This window comes from Rhinoraja longicauda, chromosome 23 (assembly GCF_053455715.1).
Source record: "Rhinoraja longicauda isolate Sanriku21f chromosome 23, sRhiLon1.1, whole genome shotgun sequence".
Classification (NCBI taxonomy): Eukaryota; Metazoa; Chordata; class Chondrichthyes; order Rajiformes; family Arhynchobatidae; genus Rhinoraja; species Rhinoraja longicauda.
The window spans coordinates 22,212,575-22,230,477 of NC_135975.1; the positions used below are offsets into that span (position 1 = coordinate 22,212,575).

The 17,903-nt window shown below is 39.8% G+C and overlaps 1 protein-coding gene across 2 annotated transcripts in view; it reads left to right on the plus strand.

Moving 5' to 3' along the window:
• cog5 (component of oligomeric golgi complex 5) overlaps nt 1–17,903 on the plus strand; it is a 100,282-nt gene that overhangs the window by 47,950 nt on the left and 34,429 nt on the right. Inside the window, exons 7-10 of one of the 2 annotated variants that reach the window (XM_078419830.1) lie at nt 4,347–4,477; nt 13,290–13,455; nt 13,582–13,691; nt 17,602–17,679. In XM_078419830.1, the coding sequence (XP_078275956.1) occupies nt 4,347–4,477; nt 13,290–13,455; nt 13,582–13,691; nt 17,602–17,679 (485 nt within the window). Of the gene's footprint in view, nt 1–4,346; nt 4,478–13,289; nt 13,456–13,578; nt 13,692–17,601; nt 17,680–17,903 lie in introns of both variants that reach the window. The other variant, XM_078419829.1, reaches the window with a different exon arrangement.

Sequence of the window (17,903 nt, forward strand, 5' to 3'; positions counted from 1 at the left end):
GTAGTTCAGGAACAAACAAACAAAAGTTTTAGTATATAGATTTGTGTCCAGTTTTATTAACAACTGGAAATTAAGTTGAGAAATGAAAAAATAAATCATAATAGTGACGGATGTGATCTTAAAATGTGTCTTACAGATCATGTGTGATGTAAGACAATGGCAGGATAGACACTGATGGTCTGCTCCAGCATCAAAGTTTATGGTAGTTTATGGGATATGGCTGTTCATGAGGTTAACGTTTTCTCTGTTGCTACTGTTACTTATGGATGACCAATGGTCACAGTACTTATGGATGATCAATTTTGAGATGTCAGATCTATTGTGTCTAATTCAAAGAATGCAATAGACGGTGTATGCAATGTGAAGACAGGATTCTGTCTCCTTAAGGGCTATGCTGGACAATTTTACCAATGTTAATATGGACAGATAGTATTGCCACAGCTAATTTGGTGAAGATGAGATTAAGTTGATTTATCCATTGTGTTGGTGCGGTCTCGCCACCTTGTTTGGCAGTTGTGTTCTTCAGGCCCTGGCCAGCTCCGACAGTCCTGGTTCTGCCAAGTCACACTTGATAATGGACATCCAAATACATCATTGTTTTTGTAATTTTCTGTGCCTCTTCCAAAATACTGTTCAATGTGGAGGAGCATTGAGCAATCAGCAAGGTAGAGTAGTAAATGGTAATAGGGGGAAGTTTTCTTGCTCACGTTTGCCAAGAGCCACGCGGCTTCACCAGGTTTGGGCTCTGGAGGAATGTTGTTGACTCCAAGGATCATTCTCTTCTGTCTTTTTACCATCATCCTATTACCTATGCTGAAGAAAGATAAAGGAGTGATAGAATAGAAGAGTATCGTGAAAACTAATGTTATAGGGAACCTTAGTAATTCCATGGGTGTTAAAGGTAAAATGTCAGAACAGAGGTATGGAACAAAACAAAGTTCTGTTGGTTAGAGCCATGTTTCAAACAAGCTGATCCCATTTTTGCTGGCTCATGAATAGTGTTTCACGTCTATAATGTTACTAGTTAATAGGTGTTTGTAATTTAGTTGTTGCAATAACATATTTAACTTTCATTATCTTAATCAACACACTTCTTAACGTTAAACTTCTTACTTTTTCATCAGCAAATCCTGCATTCATGTTTAAGCAACTGAGACTTATTCACTCACTTTGAATTTCTTTTTGGTATTCAGCATGATGTAATCTTTGTCCACTTGGCCTTCAGTAGCGTGCTACTCTTTGTACTTCTATGACTTCAGTTTCCTCCGATGCTTCTCGCATTCAGTTACTAGAGTGGCATCTTCTTTGATTATTGATGTTTCACCCTTTTATCCCAATTTCTGCCTCAGCCTAATGCAGTCAAGATATGTTTCCTGTGCAAGTTAGAAAGAATTGTGATAAAATATATCCCTGCTTCTACCCCTGAGGGTAGTGTTCCGTGATGCCGATTATCTCTGTTTGGCACCAATGCAGGAGAGGCAACCTTAAGGGGGAGGGGGTAAGAGGAGGGGAGAGGGGGGTGGAGAGAGGGAGGGAGGGGAGGGAGAGAGGGAGGGGAGGGGGAAGTGGGGGGGGGAGAGGGGAGTTGTTAGGGGGAGTGGGGAGGGAGGAGTGGGGAGGGAGGAGTGGGGAGGGAGGAGTGGGGAGGGAGGAGTGGGGAGGGGGGAGTGGGGAGGGGGAGTGGGAAGGGAGGAGTGGGGGAGGAGAGGGTGCTGCACCAATGCAGGAGCAGTTTGAGCCCAAAGAGTCCACTTGGTCTTGTCTTATATTATAACCCTGACTCCTTGTGCAACTCACCCTGGTGATCAGTCCTGTTTGCACTTTCATTATAGGTTGCTGAGAATGACCACGGAAACCATCCATCTTGTAAAATCATGCCCCTAATAATTGATTGATACTAGCCTGTTATTTATGATTATCCCTTTCACTCCTTATAAGTCCAGGAATCTTAACCTAATTAACCCTCTGTCGTAAATGTTGAATAGATGTTTGCTTTGATGGGAGAGAACTTTGAGCTTCAGTATTCGGAAATGTTTTGATTGTACAGAAATTCTGTCACTCTACAAATTTTTCAAGGAGAAAACAGATACGATTTCTCTCGTGATATTCTTCAATTTAATGTTTTATTAACTTAACTTTGATAAAGTACAGTAATCTCCAACAGCATGAAAGTAGATTAAATCATTTTTTGGCCAATGCAGGTCACATAGTTAAATGTATCCTGAAGGTACATGTCTACACTTTTCACTCCTAAAGGTCTAAATCTTGAGCTGTCATATTCTGGGATATATATGTAATCTTCCAAAACATTTGATTATGAGCCACAATGGAAGCATGTAAAATTAAAATCAAATAGTGGTCAAAGACTTCAATGGGATATGTTGGACAGCAAGACTAATAAAATGACAAGAAGAAATGATAGAGCAAATGATGGTGAGATAGTTAGTAGAGCATTACTCTCAAAATCAGATTAGCTGTAAATAGAGGAAAATCACTTGAGGAAGAGAAGGAGGGAACTTTGGAAAATCTGGCCAAGAGGAGAGTGTGGCTATGCTTTGCAAGTATGAACATTGAAAGAGAGTTTCTGATTAGAGATGCCAGCTTTGATCAACAGCCCACACCACCCCCATTCACATTAGCTGTGATATCTGTGTCTATTGGCTTGAGGGAAAAAAAAAAAAATAGTGTGTTGTTATACTTGATGCTAAAGGCAAATACATTGCTAATGTAGGCGTGATGAATGACAGGGTAATGTGCACTGATGTCAGAGGCAGTAAATACAAGGGAAAATAATAAATATAGATTTAAATACATAGTTACACCACTATGAGAAAATGCTTGAGAATGTACTGAAAACTTAATTAATTAGGAATAAATTTCAACAAATTGAGAATAAACGACCTCTTGCTGCTGACATAACAAAGTATAAACTGCACTTTGACTATTTTAACACGGAGCATTACCTTGCCTACAATGTAAGTCATCACATCGTGAAAATGGTTGCATTTCTGTTTTGGAACTCATTGATGCGACGACGTTTGGATGTGCATTCAGTAGCAATTAACTTGGAATTACAACTTTATATCAGAACATACTCCAATTCCATTCTTCTGTTTTTCTGAATGATTGTGATTGCAGAATTGTAAAAGTAGACAAAAAAATGTAACAGTTCATCCGTGTAACTAAAGAGTTGGGAGCATTGTGTTCTGAGTATGTTTTGACAAAGAGTAAAAAAAAATGGACGTGTTCTTGGATGGAATTTAAGAGAATACGAATAGTATGTTAATAATGTTGATGCAGGGGTAGTGTTTGGTGTGGGGTTGGGGTAGATGCTTGGATCTTGAACATTATGGATTGTAGAGTTGGGGGCATACGGGTTGTGGGAGAAGGAGAGTGCTGAGGTTAAGTAAGGAAGATAGTGAAGGATTTAAAACTAGGTGATTACGAATCAAGCGATTTGGGCAAAGGATATGTCCATCATATTGCAGTCAAATATATATGTGTCAATAGTTTTAATATATAGGAATCTATGGAGAGTAGAAAATGAAAAGCCATGATGGAAAGCATTAGAATGGAGACATCTGGATATGGCAAGGCATGAATATAGGTTTCATGACAGTAGTGAATGAGGGAGAAATTGGGCAATATAGGTCTGAAACATATTTCAGGATTGTAGAGAGCAAAGGTTGCAGACTGTGGTCTAATCTGAAAATTCCCCTCATTTTATTGAATTTTCAGCTACATTTGTGAATGATCTTGTTCATTTACAATGTTTAAAAAAAAAAAAATCACATCCCTCTCTAACCTACGGCAATCGATGAATCACTTGCTACTGGACACCTAACGTCTTGGCGTAGCAGTAGTATTTACGTGGCTGGTCCATTTGAGATTTTTGTTAATGAAGACCCTCAAGACATTGATGGTGGAGAATTTGGCAATGATATTGGCCTTGTAGTGACATAAGAGTTCATCTGTGGAGTGTTAACGACAAGCTTTCCTATTGTAGATAACGAAGGGATCAAAATGATAGTTTTGGTGAAAGGCAATAAATGTAGAAATATTTATTGCTTGTTATGTATAATATTGCAATGCACATACACTGGAGCAATTACCTTATTATAATTGCAGAAGCACAAGAAATCTTGGCGTTGCATCAGATTAATAAGTTGTGCAGAAAATATTGACAACTTCCTCATTGTTCAATTGGGTATTTAAAAATCAAAATCACAAAGGTTACAGCAGGAAACAAATTATTTAACACATGCATGTTGGCATTGCAAAATAAGATATCAGTACAGTTGCATTCTAGGTGTGAAAATTCACTCTTTTTGTCTTCTGTTTCATAGATTATCTTTCACAAGGAGTTGATCTCTCTGGCATTGAAGTTATAGAAAATGATCTCCTTTTTATTGCAAGAGCCCGACTTGAGATCGAGAATCAAGCCAAACGGTTACTTGAACAGGGAATGGAGACGCAGGTAAATGTTCCTCTTTTGTAAATCAAAACATTCCAGATGTTGAAAATCTGAAATATAAAAATAAATGGTGGAAGCACTCAGAAGAGCAGTCAGCAGTTACGGACGGGGAAGCAGAGTTAGCGTTTCGGGTTGTCGATTTCATAAGAAATGTGAAAGTGAAATAATAAGTGTTAAGTTACAGAGGGTTGTGGAGCGATGGACCGGACGAAGAGAATATCTCTGAATGAAATCTTCTGGCATCCCTGTTTATACCTTAACATAAGGAGCTGCTGGGTTTATAGATTAGGGATGATAGATAGAGATAATGAAAATGAACAAAGCTGTAAAATGCTAATTGCTAAAACCTGAAGCTGAAAGAAGAATGCTGGTAATGCCCAAAAGATAAGCCTGTGCCTGTGTAGAGAGAAAAACTGTTAATATTAAGTTAGATAACCTTACAGAACAACTGGTCAGTTCCGATTCAAACAGGACAAGTGAGTTCCCCAAAATTGGTGAATCCAGAAGGCTGTAACATATCCAGAAGGAAGATGAAATGCTGTTCCTCAAGCTTATGTTAGAGTTTGAGGAATAGCATCTCATCCTGCATCTGGGTATGTTGCAGCCTTTGCGACTCAATCTAGAAATCCTTATTTTTAGGTAAATCACTCTGCATGGTAGACTGCTCTGGAAGGTTTGATTGCTTGGGTTCCAGGGAGAGCTAGCTAACTGGATACAGAGCAAACCATAACGTTCTGGAGGAACCTAACAGGTCAGGCAGCATCTGTGGAAAAAATGGACACACATTGTTTCTGGTCAGGACCCTTCTTCAGTCTGAGAAGTGGGGCCAAAGCCTGACAAGTGATGGACACAAAATGCTGGAGTAACTGAGCGGGACAGGCAGCATCTCTGGAGAGAAGCAATGGGTGATGTTTCCCATTTCTTCTTTCCAGAGATGCTGCCTGTCCCGCTAAGTTACTCTAGCATTCTGTGTCTATCTTCGATTTAATCCAGCATCTGCAGTTCTTTCCTGACAAGTGATAGGTGGAGACAGGTCAGGAGGGAGCGTGGTTGGTTTGGCAAACGGTTGGAGTAAGTGACAAAGGCTGAAAGTGAAAAGGAGACAAAAGGGTGCCAGAGAAGGAGAGAAGAGGTGGAGGGACGTGTAAAGCCGGAGGGAGGGATATGGGTGGATAGGAATAGGGGTTCAGAGGGAGGGGTCATGGGAAAGAGAGGGTGTGTAGGGGGAGTGTGACTTGAAATTGGGAAATATTATTGGGTTGTAAATACCAAAGCGGTATATGAAGTGCTGTTCCTTCAGTTTGTGAGTGGCCTTAATCTGGCAATGAAGGAGGCCCAGGACGGAAAGATCAATATGGGAATAGGAAGGAGAGTTGAAATGGATAGCAACCGGGAGATCCAGCAAACTTTGGTGGACAGTGCAGGTGTTCAGCGAAATGGTCACCGCGTCTATGCTTGGTTTTGCCCATGTAAATAAGGCCATATCAAGAACAACAAATGCAGTGAACAAGATTTGAAGAGGTGTATTTGGCCCTCTGTCTCACCTGAAATAGCTGTTATGGTCCCTGGATGGAAAGTGAGAGAGGAAGTGTTGGGACTGGTGTTACATCTCCTGCTGCTGGAAGGTAAAACTACTTGGGGAGGGAGCAGTTTGGGTGGAAAGGGATGAGTAAACCTAGGAGTTGCGGAGGGAGTGATCTCTCCGGGAAGTGGAAAGATCACATTGAAGGTGGCAGAAATGTCGGAGAATGATTTGTTGGATGCGGAGGCTTATGGGGTTAAAGGTAAGGTTGAGGGAAACTCCTTGTTCCTTCTGGGGGCAGGAAGAACGAGAACAGAATCTTGGAAGCAGATGTGACAGAGATAGAGAAATTGAGAGGAAGGGATGGCGTCTTTGCAAGAACAGGGTGGGAGGAAGTATAGTCAAGGTATCTGTGGGCGTCGGTGAGTTTGTAGTCGACATCAGTACATAGAGTGGACCCCATGATGGAGACAGAGATTCAGAAAGGGGAGAAAGGTGTCAGAGACTGTTTAAGTGAATTTGAGGGCAGGATGGAAGTTGGTAAAGTTGATAAAAACAACAAGTTCTGTATGGGTGCAGTCATCGATATAATGAGAAATAGTTAAGGAAAAGTGCTGGTGTATGTTTGGAACAAGGACTGCTCAATGTAACTAACAAATGCCATCGCTGAGGCCCATGCAAGTCCCATGGTACATCTTCCACTTGAAGCAAATGAGAGGAGTCAAAAGAGAAGTTGTTAAGGGTGATGTCCAGTTCAATCAAGCAGAGGAGAATGGGGGAAACTAAATGGATACAAAATTAATGTTCGGAAGCAGAGGGTGGTTGTAGATGGATTGGTACGAAAGTCTGGGACCAGCAGTGTGCCTCAGGGATCGGTGCTTTGTCCATTGCTGTTTGTTATCCTTTGTACATTCTTATCCAAATGTTGATAATGCGTGATTAGTAAGTTTACAGATGACACTAAAATAGATGGTATCATCAACAGTTAAGATTATTATCAAGAAATGCAGCAGATCAAGACCAATTGAATTAAAAATAAGTGTGAACGGTAGGGCCCTGGGAAGTGTTGTAAATCAGTGGGATCCAGTAGTACAAGTAAATAGTTCGCTGCAAGTAACGTCATAGGTAAATAGGATGTTGAAGAAGGCTTTTGTCTCGTTGACCTGAATCTGTCAATCCCCAGTATAAAAGTGGGGCATTATGTTACGGTTGTACAGGTTGTTAATGAGGCCGCATTTGGAGATATGTGTTCATTTTTAGTCATGCAGTTATAGAAAAGCTGTCATTAGGCTGCAAAGGATACAGAGAAGTTTTATGAAGATGTTGCCAGGACTGGAGGGCCTGAGTTATTGGGACTGATTGGGCAGGCTAGGTCTTTATTCCTTGAAGCGCAGGAGGCTGTGGGTGATCTTAGAGGTGTATTAAACCATGAGCAGAATATATAGGGTAAATGCACAAGTCTTTTTCCCAGGTTAGGGAAATCAAGAACTAGAGGGCACAGGTTTAAGGTTAGGGGAGAAAGATTTAATACGAACCTGAGGGAAACCTTTTCACACAGAGGGTGGTGGGTTTACAGAATGAACTGCCAGAGATCATAGCAGGTTAAGTTTAGTTTAGAGATTCAGCGTGGAAACGGGTGCTTCAGCCCACTAAGACTGCACCGACCGACGATCACCTGTACACTAGTTCTATCCTACACACTACTAGGGACAATTTACAATTTTACCGAAAGGAAACAAGGAAACCCACGCGGTCACAAGGAGACCACACAAACTCTGTACAGACAGCACTAGCAGGCAGGATTGAACCTAGGTCTCTGGTGCTGTAAGGCACCAACTCTACCACTGTACTGCCCTTATGCTGTACAAGATATTTTAAAGACATTTAGACAATTACATGGATGGGAAAACTTTAGAGGAATATGGGCCAAAGTTTGGCAAATGGGACTAGCTTAGATGGAATATCTTGGTTGGCATGGACGTGTTGCATCAAAGAACCTGTTTCCATGCTGTATGACTCACTGACTATCCATCCATGTGTATTAACTCAGTGGTTTCCTCTCTTCACAACTACAGCCTAATTTTGGTGATCAGCGTTCACTTTTGGGTTTCAGGATACAGCAACAAGTATGATCTTTATTTTACAGCTTTCACATGCCCCTTTATTTGTTTTCTCTCCAACTGCTTTCTTAATCTATTAACCAGTGTGCTCCATAAAGATTTGAGTACATGGGCAATGCTGGGCCTTACCTTATCAGACGTGCCTTTGTCCTATCCATCTTTCCTCGTCCTCTCACAACTTGAAACGAACTTATTTTCTCATGGAGCCCAGTGGTATGAACATCGACTTCTCCAACTTTAGATAGTTCCTCTGTCCCTCTCTTCCCCTCCTCCTTCCCAGATCTCCCTCTATCTTCCTGTCTCCACCTATATCCTTCCTTTGTCCCGCCCCCCTGACATCAGTCTGAAGAAGGGTCTCGACCCGAAACGTCACCCATTCCTTCTCTCCCGAGATGCTGCCTGACCTGCTGAGTTACTCCAGCATTTTGTGAATAAATTATTTTCTCATTTTCCCAGTTGTGACAAAAGCTCCTCAACTTGAAACACTAAGCTTGTTTGTCTTTCCACGGATGCTACCTGACTTGCAGAATGCTTCCAGTATTTTTTTGTTTGATGGTCTATATCTAGGTTTGAATTTAGAAAGTGACATCTCAGTTTTTGAAGTTAGAAGTTTCAAATAATGAATATTAAATTAGGAAAGATTTTATGTGCAGATTTTTTTAACCTGCAAACATCTACACTTCTATTTTGTCCTTTTGCTGACATCATAACATCGGTTAAAATAAATTGATGTAGTGACATTGTGAGGGGTTCCATTTAAAGCTACTGGAATTTTAGCAGTACATTAGAGATAGGTGAATGTACTGCTGCATTATCTAGTCACAAAGATATGCGGAATACAATATCTAATTATAAACTCACTGATATTCTCGTGTCTGATTTAAAATTAAGGTTTGTTGATCAACTTGACTTGCCATTGGTATTTACACTTGTATCAAGCAGGTATATTTATCAATTTAATTACTTTAAATGTTATTATATTTGGTCCTAATCAAGAGCCAAGTATTGATGTTGGATCATTGATTATTTTAAATAGCAGTTGTTACAACATTTGTACCAGAGATATGTGGTCTAGAGTCAGCACTTAAATATTGTAGATAGTGAATCATTACAGCTTAGAAAACATGGGCATGGGCAAAAAAAAAGGCTTAAATCTTTCTTAGAACTAGTTTAGTTTAGAGATACAGCACGGAAACAGGCCCTTTGGCCCACCGGATCCACGCCAACCAGTGATCACTATCCTACACACTAGAGACAATTTATAATCTTTATCAAAGCCAATTAACCAACAAACCTGTACGTGTTTGGAATGTGGGAGGAAACTGGAGCACCCGGGGAAAACCCACGCGGTCACAGGGAGAACGTACAATCTCTAAAAAGACAGCACCCATAGTCAGGATCGAACCCGGGTCTCTGGCACTGTAAGGCAACAACTCTACCGTTGTGCTACTGTAGCGCCCTTGAATTATTTTCTTGCTTTGACTTTGAATAACTTCTTCATTGATTTCATGTCCTGCACTTTGTTTTGACAAAGATAAAACTTTGAAGGTTACCCACCAGTGTCACCTTCTTCTTGTGTGGTAGAACATTAAAACAAATACTTCATTACATCTGGTTAGAAAATTGGAGGGGAGTTAGGCAAGGGGATGGGAGTGATGCTGTGCAGCTTTTTAAAGGACCTTTCTCACATTGTTTTTTAACATTGTATTGGGCTCTGATTATTGATATATTAGACAGAGAAAATACTACATAAACAAGTAGGAATGAACTTATAAGTATTGTGCAAAAAAGAGGTAGCATAGAATATTGAAACTGACTACAAAATCTAAAGTCTGAACCCATGAATGTAATGGTTAACACGAAAAACATATTAAGAAACTGGAAAATGTTAGGATAAAGGATATCTTGTAAAATGAAATTCAGATCCAAGAGAAGACAATTTAAAACATTTTAATATTAAATGCATACATTCACAGTTTTATGTCACTGTGAGAGATTGCATTCAAAGCTACCGTGAATTCAGCAGTGCACTGCTTTTAGGGAAGATTTTCCAAGACAAAAGTAAAAATGTTAAGGCAGGGTTATGCCTTAGATCCATTAACAACATCCTGGGGCTCACCATTAACTAGAAACCGAGTGAGCCAGCTCTATGAACACTGAGACTGCAAAAGCACGGCAGAGGCTCAAGTCCCGTGACAGGAGTCTCATCTCTTGACTACTAATAGCAAGGTGCAATCCAGGAACGTGACTAGGATGCTTTCCACTTGCCCTGATAAGGATGCGTAACAAAGCTCAAAAAGCTTGACACAATGCACTTTAAAATTCACATCACTATCATTGTTAACATCATCAGATTTAAATGTACAATTGAATAGACTGAAATTCCATTTGATGTTTTGCCTGCTTTTGATTACTGAATAGGTCTGCCTTTGCCACAAAAGTAATATTTTCAAATGGAATACTATAATTTTCGGATACTAAACTATTCCTTAATAACTATCTGATCTTGAGTGGTGGTGGGGGATTGATGATGACAGGCATATTCAATTAGTCTAAAGCAGGGTCCTGGCCCAAAACATTGTCTGTCCTTTCCCTCCACAAATGCTGCCTGATCTGCTGAGGTCCTTGAGCACTTTGTGTTTTGCTCAAGATACCAGCATCTGCAGTTCCTTGTGTCAGTATTTAATTATTGATGCTTCCCGTGTTATTTCAAGCATTGTGAATTTAAGCATTTCGATAATTTTTAAATGTTACCAAGATTTTCTCTTGTTTAAATTTGACGTCCTGCTTTGCCATGTTTATTTGGTGCCAACCTGGAAAGGAGCTTAGGTTCCTTCATTAGGATGGCAAGATTCTGTAACAAACTCAGATAATTGGTGTTGTTTGTGACTAGTGCCTTGAAGCCTGAAATATATCACCTAATAATAGCTAATTAATCAATTGATTGGGTTTGCATTTTTAGAATGGAAAATGTATTTTTGTTTGTCCAAAGAAAATAATGGGAACAAGTTATTTTAAGATTGGCTGAAAAAGGCCTATGACACACAAAAAGAAGTGTGTGCTAAGTTGGTTTATATTTTTGTTTTTAGCCCAGTAAAAATGAACATTAAAGTTACAGGATTACTTGTGGATCTCAAATGTAAACTTAAATTTGTAAAACAACAAATTTAAATTACAGTTAGTAAATACCCAACCAAAAAGACAGGAAAGTTGTTAATTTAAATGCATTATTCAATAAAATACCTTTTACAATGCAGCCCTCTCTCAGTAAATGCCGCACTTAAAGTGCCAACCTAGATGATATGGCAAAATTTTGAAATGCAAGTCTTGGACTGCAGTGAGGTTATCACTGGATGAACCTTGATTATTTTTTGGTGGTTGATCCAATCGATCAGTGACCTACTTTAAATCATTTGAGAACCATTAAACATTAATAAATTTAATCTGTAGTAATCGTATTGAACTGCGGAGACTTGTTACGATAATTAATTTTTTTTAAATGTGGCAAAGGTATTGATATTGCCTAAGATGACTGGAAATTATTGCTGGATATCGATGACCATGGTTACTCGACACTTGCTCTTTCCAAGACTGGATGCAGAGATTCTGCCTCATTGGCCCTCAAGCCTTCCAGTCCAGCAGGAATGGCAGCAAGCCATAATATTTTGAAGAACCTGCCTACCCCCCTCTCCCCTACTGATCATCCTTGATAACCTTCCAGGGAACCTTCAGGCTTAAAGAAGGGTCCCGACCCGAAATGTCACCTGTCCATGTTCTCCAGCGATGCTGCCTGACCCACTGAGTTACTCCAGCACTTTCAGAGAAGACGGTTTGAGAAATCTAATTAGATTTACAGATGGAAGGGGTAGAAGAAATACTGCTTGAATTACTATGAGATGTTAAAACAGGAGTTGTTTGTTCAACCACTTTAGCCTGTCCCACTGATCTAGGCCACATACAGATATCTTAAAACTTGTAGTTAAGGCTAAAATATTGGGTTAAGACAAATTAATATAAGTAGGGGAAGAAACAAAATTAAAGGAGGGGAACGATGAACAACCGTCATGGTTCATGATCTTTGCTGACTGTCAAAAACTCTTGACTTTTGTCTTTCGCCTCTCATACTGTTCTAATGTAAGCTCAGGGAATAGCACTTCATCTTCTGGCTAGCCAGATTGCAACATTTTAGTCTTGGAAAATCATTTCCAGATTTTTATTTCAGATTTCCAGCCTTCACAATATTTTCCTTTGGTAAATTCAGATGATTCTGCTGCTCCAATTTGCACTTCCTTCTTTGTTTCATTAATTGTCCTCTCTCGTCTTTCACTTTCACCTCCTTTTGCCATAGCACTTGTCTTTTGTACTTTTCTTGTTGCATGATAGGAATAGGAATACTTTATCGTCACAGGTGACTAGGCACAGTGAAATTCTTTGCTTGCATACACAATATATACAAGCAGCAGCCACCTACAGTGCTGACAAAGTTACAAAGCACGCCGGCTCCCCCCTTTGTTCCCCCTCCCAACAGTTCCCCCACGCTGGCTCCCCATTTATTAAGATCTGCTGCAAATTCAAATTTCCCCATTTGTTTACAAAATTGTAATTAATGTCCATTTATCCAGGTCAACTGATTGTCCCATTTCATTGCTTGATTTGATTTTTTCAGGTAATTACTATCTAGTGGACAACAAATTACTACTACAGCAGTTCATAAGATTTTCTTTTTAGAAACTAAATGAAATCCCAAAGCGCTGTTTCATTCATTAAAACAATTGAACATGTCAAATCATATTGAAAATTATACTTTACTGTTACAGATCTCCAATATATGCTGGGTTTCAATCTGCTAAGAAGAGAGGATGGATATAGGCATTGCAGTAAATCTTTCCAAATGGTGCATGATGTAAAATACTGCATATTAGCCATTGCCAGAATTGAAGCCCATTAGATGAAACAGGTAGTATAAATATGGATACACAATTGGCCACAGGGTAGAAAACATAGTGATGGAAGCCATTTATTAGATACAAGCATTGTATACAGTGGTGTTGGAATGTTTCAGGAGTCAGAATATTTTATTTGATTGATTCACTTTTTAATATATGAGAGAACAGACTGGCAAATTATCCTAAAGTATAATTAACAGATGTACTATTTTTTTCCTTAAAATAAGAATCCTACACAGGTAGGAACTGCACTTCAAGTTTTCTACAACCTTGGAACCTTGAAAGAGACCATCAGTAATGTAGTAGATGGGTATCGGGTGTCTCTTGAAGATAATATCTCCAGCGCTTTGGATATAAAAGTGTTAACTCAGCCAGTTCAGACCACCATGAGAGGTAATTTTAACTTAATATATGATCATAGAAAAAGCAGTTATTAGGATAATTGAAAGATCTTCATAATTTGCCCTAAACCCTGGGTGAACGTACTCATGTTTGCATTCCTCCATGCTTCTCCAGCAGGACCTGGGCGAGCCACAATGCCTACCCCAGGCAATACACCAGCTTTCCGCGCTGCCCTTTGGACAAATATGGAGAAACTTATGGATCAAATCTGCGCTGCATGTGGACAAGTAAGATTTTGCTGATCCGTTGTTATTAAATTGAATTAGAAGTCACATCTCATCAGTCACTCAGTTTTTCTTCATTAATTGATTTTTAAATCTACATTTATAGTATCCACCTGCAGGGCCATTAAGATCTTCAGCACTGATTCCATCCTCAGCAGTTGTAGCACTCATGTTATGAGTCAGAAAGTTTATGGATTTAAGTCCCATGCTGTGAGTCAAGCAGATATCTAACTTGATGTTACTGTGTCATTTTGGCACCACAGATAGCACTTTGCTCTGAATTTAAAGGTTATTCATTCAAGCTCCATATCCCATTACATTGCAAACCCATTTCTCCCACCACCTCTGTCACCCCTCCTTCCTCCCTCTCCACCCCCTCACCATCCCCACAACCCTCCTCTATCCCCTAGTCTCTCTTTTCCAGCTTTATCCCTCCCCCGCACCCAACTCCATCAGTCAAAACAAGAGCTCCGATTTGAATCGACGTCTGTCCATTCCCCTCCCCAGATAATGTCTGACACGCTGAATTTCTCCAACATTTTGTGAATTGTTCATGATTTCATTATCTACAGTTAATTGTGTTTTCTCCTTATCTTCACTCTGGACAGCTGCAAAGCTTGGGTCTAAATATCAATTTCAAAAACTTCAGATAGCTTTTCCTATTTGTCACAACTGATTAGTTCTGATGCAGCATCAATTATCGACTGTAACTCGGTGTCTCTCTCTCTGCTCAGATGCTGTACACATAAATAGTTGGTACCTCAAAAATAGATCTGACAAAAAAAATCTCATAATTTTTCAATTTGGAAAATTAAAACGTGACTCCCTCTGAGCTATGCAGGCCATCTTAAGGGTTTTTTTTAGAAAAACTAAGTGCACAATGGGCTCCAGGCTAAACCTAAATTGGATAATTTCAGATTTCTACTTTGTTTCTTTGCTGAGCCATGTGCAGGACACATGGACATTATATTTTATTATAGATCTTTAGAATGATTAAGGTGAAGGTATGAAAGTTTTTACCATAATATTATCAGCTTATCAGAAGTGCATCTCCAGAATCTCCCTATTGCATTATTATGCATCTTTAGTGAGTTTGATTCGGTGAGAAGCGCCTTAGATTGGACTTTAGAGCTACAGCGGGGAATCAGGCCCCTTGGCCCACCGAGTCTGTGATGACCAGTGATTACCCAGTGCACTAGCACTATCCTACACACAAAGGACAATTTACAGAAGCCAATTAACCTACAAACCTATATGTTTTGGGAGGAAACTGGAGCACCTGGAGTAAGCCCACGCAGTCATAGGGCGAACGTACATACTCCGTATAGACACCACTTGTAGTCAGGCTCGAACCCTGGTCTCTGGCACCATAAGACAGCAACTCTACCGGTGCATCACTGTGCCTCCCAGATTACCTACTGATTTTACAGTCTACCATTGTTTGAACTCTATTGTGCTTTCAAAGAGCATACATACTCGGAGATTCCGCTCATATCAGTTTCTGCACTAAAGGTTTGGATGCTTTTTGGTTCACATTTTTTAGTCAGTCATATTTTTCATAACCTGATTTTCTCAATCAAGCAAATAATTACAGAATCTTTGAGAAAATATCTTGGAGCAGAAGTCATATATCTTACAATTCAGACCGCATACAGTGCCCTCCATAATGTTTGGGACAAAAACCCATCATTTATTTATTTGCCTCTGTACTCCACAATTTGAGATTTGTAACAGAAAAAAATCACATGTGGTTAAAGTGCATATTGTCAGATTTTAATAAAGGACATTTTTATGCATTTTGGTTTCACCATGTAGAAATGACAGCAGTGTTTATACATAGTCCCCCCCATTTCAGAGCACCATAATGTTTGGGATACTGCAATTTCATGAAAATGAAAGTAGTCATGTTTAGTAACTTGTTGCATGTCCTTTGCATGCAATAACTGCTTGAAGTCTGCGATTTATGGACATCACTAGTTCCTGGGTGTCTTCTCTGGTGATGCTCTGCCAGGCCTGTATTGCAGCCATCTTTAGCTTATGCTTGTTTTGGGGGCTAGTCCCCTTCAGTTTTCTCTTCAGCATATAAATGGCATGCTCAATTGGGTTCAGATCGGGTGATTGACATGGGCGCACAAGAATTAACCCTTTTTTAGCTTTGAAAAATTCCTTTGTTTGCTTTAGCAGTATGTTTGGGACCATTGTCTTGCTGTAGAATAAACCGCCGGCCAATGAGTTTTGAGGCACTTGTTTGAACTTGAGCAGATAGGATGTGTCTATACACTTCAGAATTCATTATGCTACTACCATCAGCAGTTGTATCATCAATGGCGATAAGTGAGCTTCAGCAGCCATACATGCCCAGGCCATAACACCCCCACCACTGTATTTCACAGATGAAGTGGTATTCTTTGGATCTTGGGCAGTTCCTTCTCTCCTCCATACTTTGTTCTTGCCATCACTCTGATATAAGTTAATCTTCGTCTCATCTGTCCACAAGACCTTTTTTCAGAACCGTGGTTGCTCTTTTAAGTACTTCTTGGCAAACTGTAACCTGGCCATCCTATTTTTGCATCTTGCAGTGTAGTCTCTGTATTTCTGTTCATGATTCGTTCCGTTCCTGATCTATTGGACAGATGTTTCGGGATATTTCTTTATTATAGAGAGAATTCTTCTGTCATCAGTTGTGGAGGTCTTCCTTGGTCTGCCAGTCCCTTTGCGATTAGTAAGCTCAACAGTGCTCTCTTTCTTCTTAATGATGTTCCAAACAGTTGATTTTGGTAAGCCTAAGGTTTGGCTGATGTCTCTAACAGTTTTATTCTTGTTTCTCAGTCGCATAATGGCTTCTTTGACTTTCATTGGCACAACCTTGGTCCTCATGTTAATAAACAGCAATAAAAGTTTCCAACGGTGATGGAAAGACTGGAGGAAAGACCAGGTGCTGAGAGCTCTCGTATACCTGCATTCAGGAGGCAATTAAACACACCTGAACAATTACAAACGCCTGTGAAGCCATGTGTCCTAAACATGTGGTGCCCTGAAATAATAATAATAATAATAATATTCATTTATTGTCATTGCAACGAGTACAACAAAATTAAAAAATAGCCAATCCTGACGGTGCGTATAAACACATATGCAATAAATGCAAAAACAAATAAATACATAAATACAATTAAATACAATTATATTAAGTACAAGATTTTTTAACGGTGTTGCCTAGTGCAAAGGTAGTGTTCAGTTCTCGTATGGCCCTGGGGTAAAAACTGTTCTTAAGTCTGTTTGTTCGGGATTTGATCGACCTGAAACGTCGACCAGAGGGCAGATGAACAAACAGACGGTGGCCGGGGTGGGATGGATCTTTTATTATTTTGCCTGCTCTACTGAGGCAGCGTAGGCTGAACAGGTGCTCCAGGGAGGGCAGTGAGCAGCCGATGATCTTCTGGGCCGTCGTGATGACCCTCTGAAGGGCCTTCCTGTCCTTTTCTGAGCAGCTGGCATACCATGTGGTTATACAGTATGCCAGCACACTCTCGATGGAGCAGCGATAGAAGGACAACATGAGGGGGACTATGTATAAACACAGCTGTAATTTCTACATGGTAAAACCAAAATGTATAAAAATGGCCTTTAATAAAATCTGACAGTGTGCACTTTAACCACATGGGATGTTTTCTATTACAAATCTCAAATTGTGGAGTACAGAGGCAAATAAATAAATGATGGTTCTTTGTCCCAAACGTTATGGAGGGCACTGTATCTTTCATGAAATAATCCATTGTAGGGTTACAATTCCTGTTCAATACTATTGAATTTCATTTGAAGAATGAAGAAGGCAGCATATGCAATTAACAAGTATTGATGTCTTCCTATTTCTGTACGTTTTGATGCTAAACTGATGATTTATTTTCCTTAGGTACAGCACTTACAGAAGGTCTTGACAAAGAAAAGGGATCCTGTGACACATGTCTGTTTTATTGATGAAATAGCCAAGGTAATAGCTTGTAATACTGTGGAAAATATCTCTGCACATCTAATAGCGTATGCTATTTTCTGATATTGCTCAGTTGCTTTCTGTCCCCTGCATCCCATTCAACAGTACTTCATTTTCTCTCCCAGAGAACATTGCCACTGTCTTAATGCCTTCTCCAGCCTCTGCCTCCTCTGTGCAGACATAATATGTGTTGTTGCTATGTGGCTGCCGTGGAAATGTCCTTA